The sequence below is a fragment of the Manis pentadactyla genome, chromosome 8 (genome assembly GCF_030020395.1).
Source record: "Manis pentadactyla isolate mManPen7 chromosome 8, mManPen7.hap1, whole genome shotgun sequence".
Taxonomy (NCBI): domain Eukaryota; kingdom Metazoa; phylum Chordata; class Mammalia; order Pholidota; family Manidae; genus Manis; species Manis pentadactyla.
The window spans coordinates 47,757,119-47,777,182 of NC_080026.1; the positions used below are offsets into that span (position 1 = coordinate 47,757,119).

General features: G+C 49.0%; 1 protein-coding gene across 2 annotated transcripts in view; it reads left to right on the plus strand.

Moving 5' to 3' along the window:
* TRIM67 (tripartite motif containing 67) overlaps window positions 1–20,064 on the plus strand; it is a 57,333-nt gene that overhangs the window by 32,720 nt on the left and 4,549 nt on the right. Inside the window, exons 2-7 of one of the 2 annotated variants that reach the window (XM_036909416.2) lie at window positions 11,786–11,881; window positions 13,182–13,304; window positions 13,855–13,965; window positions 15,105–15,264; window positions 17,251–17,396; window positions 19,591–19,729. In XM_036909416.2, the coding sequence (XP_036765311.1) occupies window positions 11,786–11,881; window positions 13,182–13,304; window positions 13,855–13,965; window positions 15,105–15,264; window positions 17,251–17,396; window positions 19,591–19,729 (775 nt within the window). The remainder of the gene's footprint in view (window positions 1–11,785; window positions 11,882–13,181; window positions 13,305–13,854; window positions 13,966–15,104; window positions 15,265–17,250; window positions 17,397–19,590; window positions 19,730–20,064) is intronic. The other variant, XM_036909417.2, reaches the window with a different exon arrangement.

Sequence of the window (20,064 nt, forward strand, 5' to 3'; positions counted from 1 at the left end):
TGACCTTGAACGATGAAGATCAGAGATAGCCAGTTACAAAAAAGAATGCTGTCAAATTTTCTTATGTCAACCAGGGCATCCCTCGTCACGTGCCTATGGACAAGGCTTGTGACCGAAGGGACCAAGATTGAGTACAAATTCAATTCACCGAGACAGGCAAAAAGACTGAAGTATCGCGTTAGATAAAAAGACTAAAATGAGAGATAAAGTACTATAAATATAGGGGACATGGGGAACATGAAGGCTCAATCCTCACCATCAAATTAGCCGTGTCAACTCCCAGCACCGCTGTAAGTCCCAACCCGGTTGTACATCCCCAGACACCTTCGATCCAGGACAAGAGCCTAGGCCAAAGGGATGAGAAAATGTCGACCGGACGTACGCCTGAGCCTCACGCCCGGCTCAGCTCCCCGAAGGGCGCCCTGGCGGCACTGACAGCTACATCCACTGGCCAACCGCCGGAACACATGCCCCGGACCAACCTGTAGTAGTAGCTGGGGCCGTAGCCGTAATAGCCATGGGGCAAGTCATCGGAGCCGCCATAGCCTGGCCCATAGCCCTGCTAGTAGCCGTAGCCCTGGTTCCAGTAGGTGCTGTAGCCCTGATTCCAGAGCCCACAAGAAGACCAGGTCTGGGTCCCTCCGGGTCAGATAACTCCATGTGAGAAATGGTGCAGGCAGTAGCAGAGACTCTTAACCACACCACTCCCTCCCTCACCTATCCCTGTTAGCTATGCTACCCAGGTTCACCCCCCTTCTATGAAGCAATCGAGATAAATAGCTCCTACACTATCAGCAACTCCCATCCCACTTACTGGGACAGAAATCCGTGGGGACTTACGATCGCTCAGGTTTCAGTCGCTGGTACGTGTGTAGGCACAGTCTCGACGGCCCAGAGCCAGTTATGCTCTTCCTACGCTTACACCACGTAAGAACAAGAAAAGTAGATTATACCCTCCTAGGGCTGGTGGCTCTGCTCTAAGACAGGCCTCACTCCGGCCCTATCCACCTCTGTGTTCAATGCTAACAGTGAGTTTTGTGTGCTAGTGGCCATTCTACCTCGCCTAATGTATCATTCTCATGAATCTCTCCTTTCTTATTGAGAAGAAAAGCCGAGCCCCCACCGGAGCAAGAGAGAAGTTGTTACCGCCCTGACCATTGAGACCCTCTTCTCCCTAGAGATAGCAGGGGCAGGCACTAGAGTCGCAGCCCTTGTAACTCGGGAAAAAGGGCTCACAGCCCTGAGGCTGGCAGTTGACAAAGACCTAGAACAACTCCAACAGTCAATATCAGACCTGGAGCAATCCCTCACCTCCTTGTCAGAGGTAGTCCTACAAAACCGAAGAGGCCTGGACCTCTTGTTTTTAAAAGAAGGTGGACTGTGTGCAGCCCTAAAGGAAAAGTGCTGTTTCTATGCAGATAAGACAGGTGCAGTCAGAGATTCCTTAGCCAAACTAAAAACAGATCTAGAGAAGAGGCGTAAAGAATATGAAAGTAACGAAAGCTGGTTTGAGTCTTAGTTCAAATACAAGCCTTAGTTCGCTACCCTCCTCTCGGCCATTGCGGGGCCATTAGTCATCCTGTTGTTGTAGCTTACAATCGGTCCGTGCATAATAAACAGGCTGCTTAAGTTTGTACGGGAGAAGATTAACACCATCCAACTTCTAGTCCTTTGTCAAAAGTATCAGGCCCTAAGTGCCGCTGTAGAAGATTCCTCAGTCTGATCAAGAAAAGGAAAGAATGTAAAGAAGTGCAAAGAGCAGCAAAAGTCAAGAAAAAGAACTAATAAAACCTAGCTAAACCCTAGAGCAAGAGCCACCCAGTTTTCGTAGAAACTGCCTGAAGCTAACACGCCTGCCCTAAGTTAGATAACCAGAGGTGGGCAGTAGCCTCGGGACATAACCCGTGATAAGTCACGTAGACACGCTTGTGTGAGCTAGAGATTACGGGAAGCGGTTAGGTAACCGGGGCGTTCTCGTTTCAACTCCATTGGTTAAAATAAAGAATATATAGAATGTGTTTTAAAAGTATTAGTTGTAGAAATGCGCGGACTTCGGTGCAACGGCTGTGAAAACCCTATATAATCCATACCTAAAGTTGCCTAGGGGTCGACAGCTCGGACTCGACCTGCGTGTCAGGAGAAGTGCTGTCGGCCCCAGCTAGCTGGCTGAATAAAGACTTTGCTTAGATTTGCATCTCCGTGCCTGTGTAGTTTGTTCTCTAGAGAAGCCCCAGAGTCCTAGACCCTAACAATATGTGGCCAGTAGATGTTTATTGAATAAATAAACCAGTGAATGGATGAAGGTCTTGACAGCCAGGCTGAGGGGTTCTGACTTTATTCTGCATGAGCCACAGGAGAGGAGACCTTGAGTAGAGGGGCAGAGGAAACACATTCTGCAGAGACAGAATTCCTTACTAGAGGAGGAGTGCATTTCCAGGCAGAACAGAACCAATCAGTATCTACCCTGGATGTATGGTTTAAACAGGACATCAGTGAACGTCCTACTGTAAAAACCCTTTTATATTAGTTTGCTAGGGCTGCTGTAACAGATTACCACAAACTGAGTGGCTTGCAACACCAGAAATGTATTCTTTCACAAATCTGGTGACCAGAAGTCTTCAGTAACAAGGTGTCACAAGGCCAGCTCCCTCTGAAGGCACTAGGGAAGGATATGCCTCAGGCTGCTTAGCTACAACTTTCACAAAGTCTCTTCCCTCTGTGTGTCTGTCTCTGTGTCCACATTTCCCCTTTGTATAAGGACAACAGTCATATAGGATTAGGGTTCACCCTAATGGCCTTGCTTTTAACTTGAGTACTGTCAAGACCCAATCTGCAAATAAAGTCACACTCTGAGGTACTGAGATTGGGGCTCCAACACAGCTTTCTGGGCTCACACAGTCCATAACAGCCTTGGAGCTGATCCAGGGGCAGGCTTGAGTTGAGAAGCCAAGCTCATCCCTACTTTCTTGTTGCCCCCGAGCACACGGCCCCAGATTCAGGGAATGTGAAAGCGGAAATGCCAAGCAGCCTGCCCAGTCTCAGTGCCCAGAGACCTGCGGTGAGAGCTCTGGTGGCAGGAGAGTGCTGCTCTGGGAGGCTTCCACCCTCTTGCCAGAAGCCAGTTTTACCAACATGTCCCCATGATATCCATGCTTAACAGACATATGAATCCTGCACAGAAGCTAAATCTGAGAATAGAAGCTTAGAAGCCGCCCAGGCGAGTGACTAGGCCAGGAGGTTGCCCTGTTGTTGGGCCCTCTCATATGTGGCAGGAGGGAGCATTGTAGAAGATGCAGGGCAAAGACTTGCCTCCACGGGCTCAGACTCTGCATGGGGAGTAGGACTTGACCAGGGGAGGGTGTCTTGTGTGCCCATGCATCTCTCAGAAGGGTCTCTATTTATCTGGGAGTCCCTGCCTTGTAATTTTCTTAAATGAGTCCTCCACATTTCTCTTTAATTACTGCTGTGCTGTCAAAGGATTAGGGCCTTTTTAACTCTTTTGGCAGATAATCATAAGCCATGGATTTTACAAACCAGCACCTTAACATTCAGTGTAGGGTGAGAAGGTGGGAGAAATAGCCTGTGGCTCCTGCTGCCTCCTCACAGCCTCCTCTTCTATGCCTAGTGAGTATGTCAACTGCTCTGTGACTATCTGACCCCCTTGTAACTCGAACCTCCCTTCTCCTGCAGGGGTGTCAACTGCAAGAGGTGGTGTAAGTGAAGCATAGGAGCAGGGCTGCAAGCCCCCTCTGAGCAGCACTGTGCACAGAGGGCTCCCAGTGGCCTTTTCCAATGGAGACCCTGTGGAGGTGGGCACTTGGCTAGGCTGAGGGACAGGAGTAAATCGTTGGGAGTGCCTATCACAGATAAAAGCAAGTCTTCTTTATTTGTCCTGACCCTGGAGTGTAGCTGCCTGAATGTCCCTCACCCACTGTCCTCCCAGGGCAATACATGATTTCATGATCTATAATAAAATAGGCATTTGGTCTTTGTCCCAGTTCCTGGCACAGAGCTCCTAAATCCCTAGCAGTCTCCTAAGTGATAAAGGTTTCATTTATGTTAATGAGGTGACTTTTGGAAAGCCCCTGGGCACCCTAAGGATGGGGGTGGTTGCCAGAAGAATTAAGCACATGACTTGAGGGGTTAGGACTTTCAGTCCACACTCTGACCTCTGGGGAATCCTGGAGCTTGAATCAATCGTCAGTACCAGTGATTTAATCAATCATGCCTGTGTATGAAAGCTTCTATAGAAACCCGAAAGGATGGGGTTTGGAGAGTTTCTGGGACGTGCTGGGAGCATGGCCGGCTTGGAGAGAGCATGGGATCTCCATGCCCCTTCCTCACACCTTGCCCTGCACAACTCTTACATCTGGCTATTCCTGAATTATAGTGTAGGTCTACTACTAAATAAAATGTTTCTCTGAGCTCTGTGAGCTGTTCGAGCAAACTAATCAAACCCAAGGAGGGGGTTGTGAGAGCCTCCAGTCTACAGTGGATGAGTCCGAAGCACAGATAACAACCTGGACTGTAAAGGGTGGCTGAAGAGGGTTGTGGGGGAGACAGTTTTGTAAGACTGAGCCCGTAACCTGTGGGAGGGCAGATTTGTCTCAGAGTAGTCTCTAATTCTGCATCAGCCCTGGGGAGGGGGTGGTGGTAAGGGAGTAGGTCCTTTGTAGATAATAGTTCAGTAGTGCGGACAGTCAGGGCAGCAGCCGCCATCTAGAGGCTGTGGGTTTGGAGGCAGCTCCATGCACAGGACAGAGGCCTGGATTAGCACCTGGATAGCCCCATCCCAATCCCAACCCTCTCCTTACTGACTCAGAGACTAGAAACACAGGGAGCCAGTGGGAGGGAGGCATTTGGCCTCAGGGGATCCCCCAAATCTGAGTCACATCCACTGGAGCGAGAGTTTGCCTTGGTCACCCCTAGATCCTTGGTCCTTCTTCCAAAGCCCCTTTCTGCTCCTAGGGGTTTCCCTCTCAGACTGTGACTCACAGGCTGACATGGAAGAGGCTACCCCCCAGCACTGCTGCCCTCTCAGCAAACATGGGCCTGCTCTTTCCCTAGGGAGACTTGGACTGGAGGGCCCTGTCCACTCTGTCCCTGAGCAACACCCTTCACCCCTGGGGAGCACCTATAACCTGGCCCCATGAGGCTGGGTGCTAGATTCTGGGAGCTGACTGGGAAGGGGATCCTATGAAGTGAGGTTCAGGGAGGTCTGGCTGCCACTACCTCATGCGTGGTGTCTGTCCTCATCCCCCTCTCACACCTTGTGTGGGTCCTGCCCTCTCCCACTCTGTGTCCCCACCTCACCTTCTCCTACCCCCAGGCGTGGACTACTACTCTGCCATCCAGTCTCCAGCCCTGACACTACACCTGCTTTTACACTAAGGACAATCAAGGTCCTACACTAGTCTCAGCTCAGGCTGCCCACTAGGGCAGTTGCAGTTATTTTGGCTTCTGGGTTCTTGCAGCCTGTGGCTAGCAATTTGGGGAAGAATAGAAAACAAAGCCACTCTCTGCTGGCTGGAGCAGGGCCTGCTTGGTGCAGGTTGCTCAGCTAAGGGGTTGAGCAGAACTGAATGGGGGAGCCCTTGGTCTTCAGGCTGGGGCCGGGTATGGGAGGACTTCAGCAGCTCTGGGTAGGGTGATTAAACCAGGGCTGGATCAGAGGTGGAAGTTAACTGGAAATAGTTAACACTCAGAAATCAGAAAAATCACCTTTGATCTGCAGGGTAGGGTCAGAGGGCCAGCACCCAGTACCATGTGGGTCTGTGGGCCCTCAAAACAATGGGTTCAGAGAGGCCATGTGGCCATTTAAATTATGGCCAATGGGTAAGAGGACTGAGACTTGAATAGCTTGGGTAAGCTAGTCAGGCAAAATCTAGAACAAAATCTGTTCACTGATACAGATCTTAATGGAGCACAGTCCAGATGTAAGGCTATGCTGCCCACACAGGGATGCAGACATGGGCTTGCAGGGCCCCGAAGGGTCAGGATCTGCCAACAGGACAGGAAAGCTGATGCCCTCACCTGGGCCACCTGTGTCAAAGACAGAGATATGCCCTAGAAGACAGCCCTGTTCCAGGAGGTCAAAGGGCAAACTCCATTTGGGAGGGTAGCAAAAGCTTCAGGAAGAGGTGGCCTGTGGGAAGGGTCTGTACAAGTTGTGGGGTTGTTAACAGGCAACAGCAGGCATTCAAGCAGAGGGGACAGAAGGGCTAAGGCAGGGAGGGGAAAGCCTAAGGGTGGCTGACCCCAGCCTAACTGAAAGGTGGAAACAATGTGCGCAGCTGGGAGGAAAGCCCAGAGAGGGTGGCAGCCTGGAGAGCCTCAAGGCTGAGCTGAGGGAGGAGCACAGCACACTGGTGAGTGAGTGCTCTCAGAGCTGGGTCTGAGACAGAATGGTCAGGAGGTTATTTGGATATGTGGGTTTGGGTTGTCTGCTAAATGGGGATATTCACCGAGCAGTTGGACATTGCCTCCATCAACACATGAGGGCAGCATTGAACTCAAAGCCACACCCTACAGCCCAGTGGGCAGGAGCTTATAGCTCTGCTGGGAGCCTTGCCTTTTCTCATTTAGCGGAAGGCTCTACAGTGCCAAAGGGAAGGATTCACTAGCTGCTGTGAACAATGTTCTCCAGACATCAGGGCATGGTGTCAGCTGCATTCAAATAGTCAGACATTGTAATATCAGTGGGTCATATTCCTCTACCCTCTTCAAGCTAGGGAACAATAGTTCTCTTTAGAGGGCCACCTAGTTTCTAGGCCTTTTACATTTAAATAAGAATGACCTCTAATAAGCTATATGATCCTGGGAAAATTCACAAAAAAACATTTATTGAGCATCTACTGCGTATCAGTCACTACCTGTACTTTTTTTGTGTGCATTATGCTATTTAATGGTGACACGCTGATATATTTGTATACTCCTTTACAGTTAAATGTTACTAGAAGCTCAGTTTCTGCATGTATAGAAGACAGAAGTTGGACTAGACTACATCTAGATCCTTGGTGTCTAACTTTATGCACTCCTATCAGATAATCCGGATGTTAGATAACAGGGACCAGGTTTAAAAGGAGACAACTTAGGAGCTTCTCCACAGAGACTGTGGCAAACACATGAGACTGTTTGAACTGAAGAATATGATAGGTTCTAGTTATAATAGGTAATCTAGATAAATTCATGTCTTATGCTGCTGTAACAAAATACCATAGACTAAGTGGCTTCAACACCAGATTTATTTCTCATAGTCTGGAAGCTGGAAGTCCAAGATCAAGGTGCCAGTTGAGTCAGTTCCTGAGGAGCACTCTTCCTGCCTCATAGATGGCCACCTTCTCCTGGGTCTTTACATGGCCCTTCTTCAGTGTGTGAGCATGTTCCTTCCATAAAGGCACTCTTCTAGGGTTCCCAGACCCAGTTTCAAGGTGTGAGTTCCCCCACACACAATAGCAAGCAGTTCTCAAACACTAGCAGGATGTCCTACAATTCACTTCAATCCTGACACCATCGGATTCCCCAGGTTAAGGGCTCAGTTCCACAAGACCACCCTCTACCTCCACCCCACCTCCAGATGCCAGTCACAAGCCAAGGCTGTTACCTGTACTTCTGACCTACTGGCTACTAAACTGGAGGTTCCAACGACCTGCTTTACACTGGATTAATTTGCTAGAGAGGCTCAAAGAACTCAGGAAACACATTTACCAGTTTAATAAAGGATGCAAGTCAACAGCTAAATGAAGGGATCAAAAGGGCAAGATCCTGAATATAGAAGCTTCTCTTCATGGAGTCTGGGGCCTGGATCAGTGGCACCTGGAAGCATTCTGGTTCCCCAAGCGTGGAAGCACTCCATGAAGGGAAACAGGATTTTAAAAGGGCCAAAATGCTGTTCTCACAAGTTTTTATGAAGGCTTCATTGCACAGTCAAATTTAAAGACTAGAAATTTGATTTGACCTCCAGCCCCTCTCCCCTCCTCAGAGGTTGGGGTAGAGGGGCTGAAAGTTGCAGCCCTTTAATCACATGATTAGTGCTTCTGGCACCCAGCCCCTGCCCTTGGGTTGGGTACCAAAATCACCTTCATCACAAGACACCCATTTCATCTTAATGGCTCTGAAGTGTTTTCAGGAACTGTGGATGAAGACCAAATATACCTGAGATATATACTTTGGTCATCTGAATGACCAAACACACATTTCCTATAAATTGTTATATTACAGGCACTAATGCCATCCTGGAAACTCCACCCTGATGACCTAATTACCTCCCAAAGGCCTCATCTCCAAATATACCACAGTGGGTTTAGGGCTTCAGCATATGGATTTTGGGAGAACACAAACAGTCCATAAAAATTCACTTATGATACACCCAGATTGAATAATTAAGGAGGATTTGGGGAATGCTTAAGTTACATATTAAGCATAATACTAAGACCTCTTTGGGATAGGGGTTATTACCATCCCCACCTTACAGAGGAGGACACTATAGAACAAAGAGATGAAGTATCTTCCCAAGATACACAGCTAACCAGGGACAGAACCAGGATGTGAACTGCAGTGGTCCAGAGTCCTCCTGTTTGATGCAATATAATGCATGGTAACACCATCCAGAATAGGGGGGAAAGGCAGAAACCTGCCCTGTGTACCTAGAAGCTGCTCCTCTGGGCTGCAGGTGAAGACGTGATGCTAAACCAGGCAGGAAGTGGTTTGACCCAGATTGGAAATGCTTATATTTTTACACTGTCTATCTAAACTCAGAGACTCTATAGAATGTATTTCTAATCTTAAAGGAATAGGAAGACATAAAATGCATCTTTCTGATTCGGGTTAAAATCCATGCAGTCATTTAAAAAAATTCATTTTCTGTCCAGTTATTTCCTTTCTTTTCAAGAATTTGGTATAATCAACATCCATAGACAAAATGAACCACTCTCATTTCTCAAACTGCAGGCTCTTTTCTCAGACCAGAAAGGGACAATGTTCAGTGTCTTCTGCCAACACTCCAAATAGTTTCCATGGAAAAAAAAGTGCATGTCTTAAAGCACTGAAGTAATATGCTATAACCCCTGATAGACTGCCAATAAATAAACCACTTGTCCCTTGAGAATTCCACTAGAATAACCAGGTCCAGTTTCCACAATGCTGTCCCCTGGGCAAGAAGAGGTGACTTGTGGCCACTTCACACATGAATCAGCTGTACAGTACCACGAAGTACAGTGTGAGCTTGTGGGAGCATCCCTTACTGCCACCCAGCCCTCAGTTGGCTATGGGGGTTCTTCCATAGAGACCAGAGCACAGGCACCTCATGCAGTGTGCACATTGCTGGGCCTGAGATGGTTCACACTAGGGTGGCCTCTCCAGGTGGGTGTTTAGAAGGAGGAGCAGAAAAGATCAGGGGGCAAGCCTGGCAGGGCTGGTGGAGGTGTCCACTCAGCTGTGAGATGATTACTCTTTCAGCCTAAGGTCATTGGTGTCCTTCAAAATCACTCTTTCTTGGACTCCTTGCCAAGCTACTTGGTGTACTTCCAAGCAGGAAGCAGGTCAACAGGCCCCAGATTGGGCTGGGTCCCTGGGAGACCAGGATCAGTAGGCACAGAGCCAGGAGGAAATGCGCTGCTCTGGGGGTGGAGGACCCTTAGGGCTCCTTGCTAGCAAAGGCTGCCACGGTGGCAGCAGACCTACTGGGATCTGTCTGCCCTTCGCAAGTGCCTCTAGTGAAGCAATCATTCTGCTTGACAAACACAAAAGACAAAGTCCCCCTCCATCTAGGATTATGTAGGTTAATGGGAGGTGAGCCCCTGTGTGGGGAGGAAGGGTGCCACCTCTGGGGGCCCCATGCTCTGGGGAAGTGTGCTGGAGAGGGAGGGGCTTCTCTATCTGGACACCAATAAACTTCAATTTGAAAATCCCTGTTGTCACACATACCCTCTGGGACCCATGAACAAGGCTGATATCCCAGACTCCTTCCCAGTGCAGTTATCTGGAGATGGGCTAAGTTGTTGTAGGACCTGTACACCCCTAAGGGTGAGTGTGAAGACCTGTGCTGTCCATAACAGTAGCCACAGCCACATGTTTTGGTTCAAATGGGAACTGCATAAAATTAAAGCCCTGGCTCCTCAGAAGCCACATGATGGGTGGCTGCCGAGTTGGACAGAGCAGACACAGAACCCTTTTGCCCTTACCATCATTCTGTTGGCCATCCTTCCTTCTTAGATAAGTGCAATAGAGAATGGCCTACCTAGGTGAGCTCTGGAGGGGAGAGTGAATATGCAGGGATGGTGGAGCTAGTGGACAAAAGAAAGGCTTCTCCAAGGAGCTGCATCTCAGCTGAGCCATGGTCTGAGGCTCCCAACTCTCTCAGAGCAGGAGATAGCCCACCCTCACATTGCCCTCACCTTGAATGTTGGTGCTCCCAGGGTCTGAGGCCCCTCCTTCTCCTTCTGCAAACCCCCTGTGTCTCCTTATCTGTTCCATGCCTTCATCTTCTTCAGAGATTTTCAACTGAGGCTCTTTGTGCTGTCCAGTGGATCTCAAGCTGCATCAGAACCCCTTGCAGGGCTAGTTAAAAGACAGATTCCTGGGCATCCCTCCCAGTATCTGATCAGTAGGCCTGGGGTGGGGCCAGAGAATTTGCATTTCTAACAACCCCCCAGGTGACACATTGCTGCTGCTGGTCCGGGGGTCACAGTGTGAGAATCATTGGTCTCATGAACCACGCTCATTGACTCATTCACGCAGCAGATACTCATGTAACACTGCCGTGTGTCAGATGCTTTTCCTGAATGTGAGTAAACCAGGCCCTCTGCTCTGGTTGCGGACACTCTAGGGAAGGGGTCAGACAGTAAGCAAGCCTATGCCTGGTGGTGACAAATGGCAGAAAGCAGAACAAAGCAGGACAAGGGGAGAGGGTTATTCTATAGGGTCCTCAGGAAAGGCCTCACTGACACAGTGACAGATGAGCAAAGACTCAAAAAAGTTGGGAGTAGGGGTTTGGTCAGAGGGTATGACCCAGGTCTTCTGTCCCCACTTTACTCCATTCTCAGCTTTTTAATTTGAAAACAGAGTCCTGTTAAAAATCGAGGTCATCAGTCTACTAGCCAGATTTGAAGACAGACTGGATATTGTGTGTGTGTGTTTCATTAGAAAGAAGCATGAGGCTAAATGCTATAGACGTGATCCCTGCTGGCAGTCCTACCTTTTGGGTACTGGCAACTGAGGATCCCCTGGGCCTCCTCTGCAGGTGCGGAGTACCTGGTGCCTAGGTGATTGTCACCAGGAACCTGGATCCCCTTGTACATGATGCCTTAGGCTTCCCCATCCACATGGCCTCAGCCCTTTTCCAGTGCCTGCAGGCCTCTTCCTGCCCATCCCCCCAAGGGCTTGGCCTGGGACCTGGGATGTCCATACATGAGCATCTGAGGGTCCTATTGATGAGGTACAGAACTGCCATGGGAGGGGCCAGACTGGATCAACGGCTCTGTTTGCCTTCTTGTCCTGAGTTCTGCAAACATCAGGAGGAGGCCTGTCAGCCTGAGCCAGTTAGCTGAATGCTCCTTACCTCTATCCAGCTTTGGGGTCCAGACAAAGAGTCAACATCAATCAATCAAATTATCGCCCTTTGTTGGAAAATGTAGGGACCATTAGTCAACAGCAGTCTCTTCACAGATAAGGCAACTCGTGTGGGATCAGTTCTATGCCCCCTTATAAACACAAGCCTTCATGATAAAGTGCAAACTATGTGCCTTTAACACCTGATTTTTCTTTTCAACCTGTGATATCTTTTTAGGCCCAGCTGTCTCAGGCCTTAAATGGAGTTTCTGATAAGGCAAAAGAAGCCAAGGAGTTTCTGGTGCAGCTGAAGAACATTCTGCAGCAGATCCAGGTACGCGTGCTCCAGCAGAGGGCCAGTAGGCAGGCAGGAAGTGTACGAGGAGTGTCAGGAAGAAAGGAACAGTCCTGGGGCAAGCACTCTGTCCAGGACCAACATGAGAGGGTTCAGTCTCCCTGCTGCATAACCTCAGATATTCCAGACGCCACACGCTCAATCCATTGACACCCATGTCACCCCTGGATACGGAAAGGGGATTTTCCATGACCTCAGTTACAGAGAATCATGGAAGAGAGCTGCAAAGATGTAATGCAGCACTCCACATGGACATGTAGTCCTAATCCATATGCGGATATGGTGCTTTCATGGCCATGTAATCAATGCATCAAAATATAAACACACCATTTACTAAATAAATGTATTTACTGATCACCCATGCTGAGTCATGTACTGAGCCGAACTCAGATCAATAAGGTACATCTCTGGCCTCAAGAGCTCTGTCTGCAGGGAAGAGAGTGCACACGCGTGTGCTCTATGAATGCCAAGCATGAAGATGGTGAACCCGGAAAGCACTCCAGTGTCTGGATGGAGAAAAGGGATGGAGGGGCTGCCATTCTTAATCTTGGATCAGAGCCACCCTGATGACCTCATTTTAATGTAACCACCTCCTTACAGCCCTTGTCCAACTTCAGCCCCATTCTGAGGGACTGGGGTTAGGACTGCAGCATAGGCATTTGGGGAGAGGGACACAATTCAGTCCAGCACATGAGGCTTGAATCCACACTGATCTTAGAGACACTTAGATCTTAGAGACATCTCCTTCCTTAGAAGGAATCTGTGTTAGAACAAAGACAGACACTAAAGCAAAAGCACCAGGTTTTTGGTTGTTTTACTGTTTTCTGATTACAAAAAGCAAAAGTATGTGCTACAGAAATTTTAGAAAGTAGAGAAAAATGGACATAACTAAGAAAAAGTTCACCAGTATCTCACCATCTTAGGTGACCACCTCACCATTTTGCCTTGTCTCATTACTTTAGACACACACATGCACAACATGTGTGTGGGACTATGCTGTACACAGCTGGTAGCCTGCTGTTTCTTCTTAACAGTCTCTTGTGAGCATTTTCTGTGACATTAAAAACTCTCTATGAGCAAGGCTTGAATGACGGGAATATTCTACTGTACTGATATGCGAAGATTCATGGTACCCCTCCATAATTCATATTAACAGCATTTCCAATGTAATAGTGCTATATAGGTAACTCTGGGAAGAGCTACTCTGACATACTTCTTTGTCCCTAGCACTGGCTGGATTTCAGCATGCCTTCTCCCTAAAGCTCTCTTCTTTCCCCAGGAAAATGGACTGGACTATGAAGCCTGCCTGGTTGCTCAGTGTGATGCACTGGTTGATGCTTTAACTCGGCAGAAAGCCAAGCTGCTCACCAAGGTTACTAAGGAGAGGGAGCACAAGTTGAAGGTAGGTACCAGGTGACCAATGCACTCTATCCCCCTCCCAGCCTCCACATCCCAGGGTGGGATGGAGCACACCATATGCACTGGGTGAGTATTAGTTGGTATCTCTGATATCTCATGCACTCACTAATCAGCAATAATACAACCAATATCCACCCCAGGAAGGAGAGGTTTTCCCTGACCTGATGCTAGGCTCCTGTCCAGGCAGGCGCCCAGAACGCTCTGCATTCACAAAGGACTGCTTTGTTGTCTGGAGGGCTCAATCTATTTTATAGGCATTTCCCAACTGAATTGGGAAATATTGCTTTCAAGGAAAGAAGGAATGAGCATTGGGCAGGGCCCATGGTTTTCAAGTACAGCAAAGTGGGTGCTTTTATTCCACAGTGCAGAGGGCACTTGGTGCTCAGGAGAGATTGGTGGGAGGAAAGGGTGCACAGTGGTCAAGGTCTGTGCCCCTCCTCCAGGGCCCTCTCTGTGTGATCTCTCTGACTCTCACTGCAGCCCAGCTACCCTTCCTCAGACAAGGTGGTTACTAGGGATTCTTTCCATTGTAGATGGTCTGGGATCAGATTAGTCACTGCACGCTGAAGCTGCGCCAGTCGACGGGGCTGATGGAGTACTGCCTGGAGGTGATCAAGGAGAATGATCCCTCTGGGTTTCTACAGGTGAGCTGGCTCCCAGAGGGCTCTGGGTGGGCTTGGCTTCCTTTCCCCAACTCCCCCACCACCCCCTCAAACTAGCTGAAGTTTCAGGAAGGTCCCTTCCCATGGCTTAGAATTGAGTAGATTCTCCTTTGCTCAGTCATTTCTGAAGGCCTAGGTTCTCACCTTGGCTCTGCCCTCACCAGTTGTGACCCTGGTTCCATGTCTTCATTAAAAGAGGAGACCAAACGTCATTATCTCTAGGGCTGAAATGACATGCTTTAATGCTCTGACTTCCAGGGATCCCAAGTCAACATTTTCCCCACAGATAGGAAAGGACGGTCATTGCCAAACAAGCTGCAAAGATCGGAGTGGAGGAAGTGAGTTGACAGAATCCACTTGGCTCATTACCTCTAAGTGCAAAGTCCTGTAGGCCTGGGCAGATGTCTGCTACCTGCAGAGCCAGAATAGCTTAGCAACCTTGCTGGGGTATCCCTCTAACCAGGCTGACTCAGGGCCATGAGCATGTCTCAGGAACATGGCAGTGACTCAGAAGAGAGCTCAGTCCTCCATCTGTGGGGAAAATGATGAATCCCCTTGATTGGTTCCTAAGAAGGGTGCACCAGATCATGGCTCTACAGGGACATGTGCAAGTGTCCGAATGAGTAGAACTTCCCAGCAAAGGAGAGCAGAGCTGTGGGTGTGATGCCCTGAGAGCTCGGAGCAGAAGCTGCAGAGCAACTTGAAAACAACACACCAGGAGTTGAGCTTCAAAATTGTGGGGATATAAGGAATGATCTCTTCAGACCCTGTGACACACTGATAGTATGTTTCACTTTGCAATGCATTAAATCTAGCAAATGAAGTACAATGAAGAATGTTTTTGTGTATTGTTAAAAATATCATTTGCTTCACAAAAGGGTCTGACCTAATTTTAAGTAGCAAGTGCTTCTTACATGTAACCTGATTGCACTTTTGAAATATGATTTAAATAATACAGCACAGGAATGACTGCATCACCACCAGGGCTTGAGAGCATGTGGTCAGCACAGACTCTTCCCATTGTGAGCCCACAGAGCCCATGACCCTGCTCCTTCCTCACCATATGCTGCATGATTTTTCCTTTTCAAATTAAAACCCTAAACTCTGTGCTCCCCTTTAAGATCTCAGATGCTCTGATCAAGCGTGTCCAAGTATCTCAAGAGCAGTGGGTCAAAGGTGCCCTGGAGCCGAAAGTGTCTGCAGAGTTCGACCTGACTTTGGACAGTGAGCCACTGCTGCAGACCATCCACCAGCTGGACTTCATTCAGATGAAATGTAGGGGTGAGCTGCGATTGGCCCAGTTCACTCAGTGCTTCTTGCAGAAGAGGCATCTCCTCTGCAGGAGCAGCTCAGTGCTGTTGGAAGGCTTCAGAAACAGAGTTAGGCAGAATGGGAGGGAGGGGCATTCTGTGCTCCCTGCCTCCATCACAGCCCTGTGTTCAAGGCCCAATTTAGCCACCCACTAACTGGGTGACTGAGGGCAGGGAACACCCCAGTCTGAGGCTGAGTATTCCTACTTATAAAAGAGGATCATTCAGACTCTTTTTGAGTGTCCACCAGGTACAAGGCACTATTCTCGGTGCCCAGGACACGACTCAAACAAGTCTACAAGCTCTTTCACAAAACTGAGCTGATACTCTAGAGAAGGAAGTAGACAATACACAATATATAATGCAATATAACCTAATGGTGCCAGCTGCTATAAGAAGGTGCTTTTCAGAAAAGGAGCAGCAGTAGACATGTGAGGGTATTTCAAGGTAAGGAGCATGAAAGAGATGCAATAGAGGGGAAGAACATTCCAGGTGGCAGAGGGATGGCACATGCAAAGCCCTGGGGCAGAATAAGTTTTCTGGGTTCGAAGAAGAGCAGGAAGATCCAAGAAGAATGGAAGGTGAGAGCAGAATGAACAAGGTGGAGAATGGCAGGAGATGAGTACCAGAGCCAGGGGGACACAGTCTCAGGGCGAAGTAAAGTTTGCAAAACCTGCTCCGGGTTACAGTCAGCAAGTGTTGGCTAGAACCAGAGTCCTGATCTAAAGGCTGTCTCTCTAGAGTCATCAAGGGTAACTTCAGGAGAGGGAGTAAATCTGTTTGGTTTTTTTAAATCAAAATATCAAAAGACTGAGTACCAATCCTGCGATATCTGTGAACTCAGGAAATCCTAACCTGCAAAATACATAGCCATTTTTAAACTAAAGAAAGAACAAGTCCCTTGCACAATCCACTTTCACTCCCATACTTAGTTTGCACCTGAGGTGAGGTTTGGAAATGCCACCTGCCCTGGGTGTAAATGAGAGAGGTGCTGAGGAGCAGAGGGAGCCTGATGGGCTGGGGGATGCATGGCAGAGGGAGGAGTGGCTCTGGAAAGTTGGGGTGCTAAAGGAGGAGGCTTGGACCTGCTCAGAGGGGAGTTGGGAGTAATGGAATTCCCAGAGGAGGCAGGAGAGTGGGCAGCAGCCTAGGGATGGAGAGGGAGCTCCTACAGGCAGAAGCCAAGCCCTGGCAAATCAGGCTGCACTCAGCCAGCTCTGGGTCCAAGTCAGTAATCAAGACAGGGGCTGCACCCAACTAAACCATCAGTTGAAATCTGGAAGACAGTGCCCTAATGATGTTACAATTTTCCCTTTAAAAAGTGTCAGTGTGGACTATATTTAGTCCTAAAATCTCTTGAGCCTTAACACAGTGAGAAAATAAAAGCATCCCAATCTTACCTTAATATAATTTATGATACTTTTAATTCAAATCCCTAATTCCATCGATTGACTGTCCAATCTTCTAGGAATGCCTTTCCTTCCTGGATGTAGTTCCCTGGGCCTTTAAAATGCTTCCAGCCAAAGGTTTAAATGTGTCTTTGCATGTTGCACCTCCTAACACCCCCTCCCAGCAGGATGCAGCCCTGCAGAGAGGTAGGCTCTGGGGCAAACCACTCTTGGCTGAGAGTCACAACCTGTTATTTTCAAAGTGGGGAGGATGCTCTAACTTCAAGCCACCCACCAGGGGTAGAGGCATCCTCTGCCATGCCTCCCCACTGCCAGATGCCAGGATACTCTCCAGGGCTAAGGGTGCATGGACATCTATGCTTGCCTTCTCTCAGCCCACCTTGGGGCTGAGAGTCCCGGGACCGAGGTGTATGTGTGACAGGCTGGGTGTGATCACAGGTGGCTTGTAAGAGAACTCAGCTACCTTTCCTCTGGTCCAGGCCCTGGCTGGGGAGGGGAGCCTGGGTGGAGCCACGGTACTGTGCACTGAATCCCCGATCCCCATGCAGTGCCACCTGTCCCACTGCTGCAGCTGGAGAAATGCTGCACCCACAACAACAGTGTCACGCTGGCCTGGAGGATGCCTCCCTTCACTCACAGCCCTGTAGACGGCTACATCCTGGAGCTGGACGACGGCGATGGGGGGCAGTTCCGGGTGAGGCCCTGTGCTCTCTGGGGGGTCCTGACCTGGGGGCCTGAGAGGCCTGGCTGCTGGACTAGCCCACAGGGCTGCCCTTATTGCGATGCCGCCCAGAGAGGGCAGGGGCTGCTGGGTCGGAGCTCAGGGGCCTGGGGCTTCTCTCCCAGGGCTCAGTCAGGGCAGGCCTGCAGGCAGAGGGCAGCCACAGAGAAGATTCGAGATGATTCCCTGAGGACACTGGCCAGGGTGGTGCTCAGAAAAGGTGTCACCTGCACATACCTACCTCCTGGCTTAGCCCTCCCTCGTCCTGTTATAACTATCTTCAACATCCCCACAGATGCCTCACACAGGTATCCATCCCCCAGGGTTCTGCCACACTGTGCCTTCTCAGGGTCACTAACTGCTTACCTGGCAAGTGCTGTGCATGTGGAAGACCCTTGATAAATGTTTGTTGGTTGGGATGGCCTTCTACATGCATGTCCCCAGAGATGAAATACTGCAGGGACAATAAAAACAACCAGAAATGCATCATCTACTCTCCCATCAGGTAGAAACCCTGGGGCAGCACCCTATTCTACCTCACCCCAGACCTCCTAGTGGAACTCTACCTTGAGATTTCCCACAATGAAGTATAGATTGCACTCATGTTGCTTTGCAGACATGCACAAAAGAGAGCTGAAAACTCATTCTAACCAACCACTGCCACCATAATAGTTGTTTAGTTTCTTCTCCTGGGGAGTCACACCCATTTAACAATTCTAGCTGTAGGTCAATATTCTCTTTGTTTCTCTCAAATGGATTTATGCATATGTCATTTTATTTTTTTACTTGAAAGATACCCTATGAGAATGTAAGAGTTGGGGAAATAATGCAGCACCCCCTTGGGAATGGCTGTGTCCTGTGTGAATAAAGTGCAAAGCTGAGGCAGCTTTAGAGGGTAATGGAGGGTCATTCACTACGTTATGAACCTTGGGCATCTGGGTCATGCAAAGAAGCTGAAAGCTGAAAGGGCTCCTCAGCTGGAAACCAGGAGAGCTCATGCTTTTGAAATGGGAAGAAAGGGATGACTATTTTGAAATGTCCAAAGAAGCAGACACAGAGCTCAAATAAAGATGGCCTTTCCCCTGTAAGGTGTGGTCACTGACAAAAGCTAGATCCCAGGGCTAGTATTTGTGAGGAACAGTGTGTTATAATGGGGAAAATGGCTCTGAAGCAGACAGAGCTGGATTTGAAACCTGGCTTCCAAACAAGTTAACTGTGAAGGTGGGCAAGTCCCCTACCTTTCCTGGGTCTTCTTGTGTGTAAAAACAAAAAATAGTACAGTGTCCAAGGGATATGGGAGGATTCAAATACATGTCAACTGTGTACAACACCTGAACCTCAGCTATTATTATTAACAGCCTGGAATCACAAATGAAGAGTAAACTCCTAAACAACCAGACAGGAAAGATGTTTTAGACAAACTAAGCAAAACAAAGTGACGTAAGAAAGGTGTGAGGCTAAGCACTTGGGGGAGTTAATAGGAACAAGGGTAAGTTTGAAGTGAGTGGAGAACAAAGTAAATCCCTAGAAAAAGATCTTTGAGGTCCCACCAGAAATGGGAGGCTGGAAACAAAGCAGCTCCAGCGGGGCTGAGGAGTGGAAGATGCCAGCCTCTGGGTTGGGAGAAAACAGGGAAGAGGGGAGCACCCCCTCACTCCAGAAGTGGTTCCAAATCAAGTAGAACCTGCCTGTGCTTGGTCAACTTTTTCTCTACATTGTGTGATGACCCTTCTTTTTAAAATATTGTTTATTTTGTTTATTTAGATGTTTAGCTTGTGTTTTCTAGCTTAAATGCCCATTGGATCCCAGTAATTCTCCATTGCTCCAACCAAGAAGGAAGCGGAGTTTTCTTCCCCTCTGTTCCCCAGAAGAGCTGGTGTCCCCAGGCTCCGAGTCCTGGCTGACAGGGCTGACCTCAGGCAACATCCTAGCTGGCTGCAGACTTTCCCCTTAGGGCCCTGTCATCACCACACCCTCCCAGGCAGAGGGGCCAGGCAGCCATTAGTAAGGTTGGTGCCCAACTTACAGTCTGTGACCCTGCTGCCACACATCCAAATTTTCCTTATTCAATAACTGTTGGGGTGACAGCACTTTCTACGTCAATGTGATGCTAAGAGCAATGTCCCAAGTAACAGGTACCTGGTAAGCAGACTTGGCTGTCTTTTAGGAAGTGTACGTTGGCAAGGAGACCCTGTGCAGCATCGATGGCCTTCATTTCAACAGCACCTACAATGCCAGAGTCAAGGCGTTCAACTCCTCCGGCATCGGGCCTTACAGTAAAACTGTTGTCCTGCAGACATCTGACGGTGAGCCACAGGCCTCAGGGGAGAAATATCCTGGTGCTGTGGATGAGCTTAGAAGGAGAACAGGGTCCAGGCCAGCCCATATTTCATGCAGCTTCTGCTGGAGGAGTGAGGGAGTGCTGAGAAGAAGAGTGCCCATGGCCAGCCCCGTCCCTGCTCCTCTAACTGTGGCTCCTGGCCTGCAGGCCTCTCCCTGCAGGCCACAGGGACAGAGGCATTCCTTCCCTCCATCTACCAGACCTGGGAAAGGAGCCAAGGTGTTGAGAGGCTCTGGGTGACTCGGGGGCTGAGAGTGGGCGGGACAGTCCCAGAGAAGAGTCTCAGGGTGGCACACACCA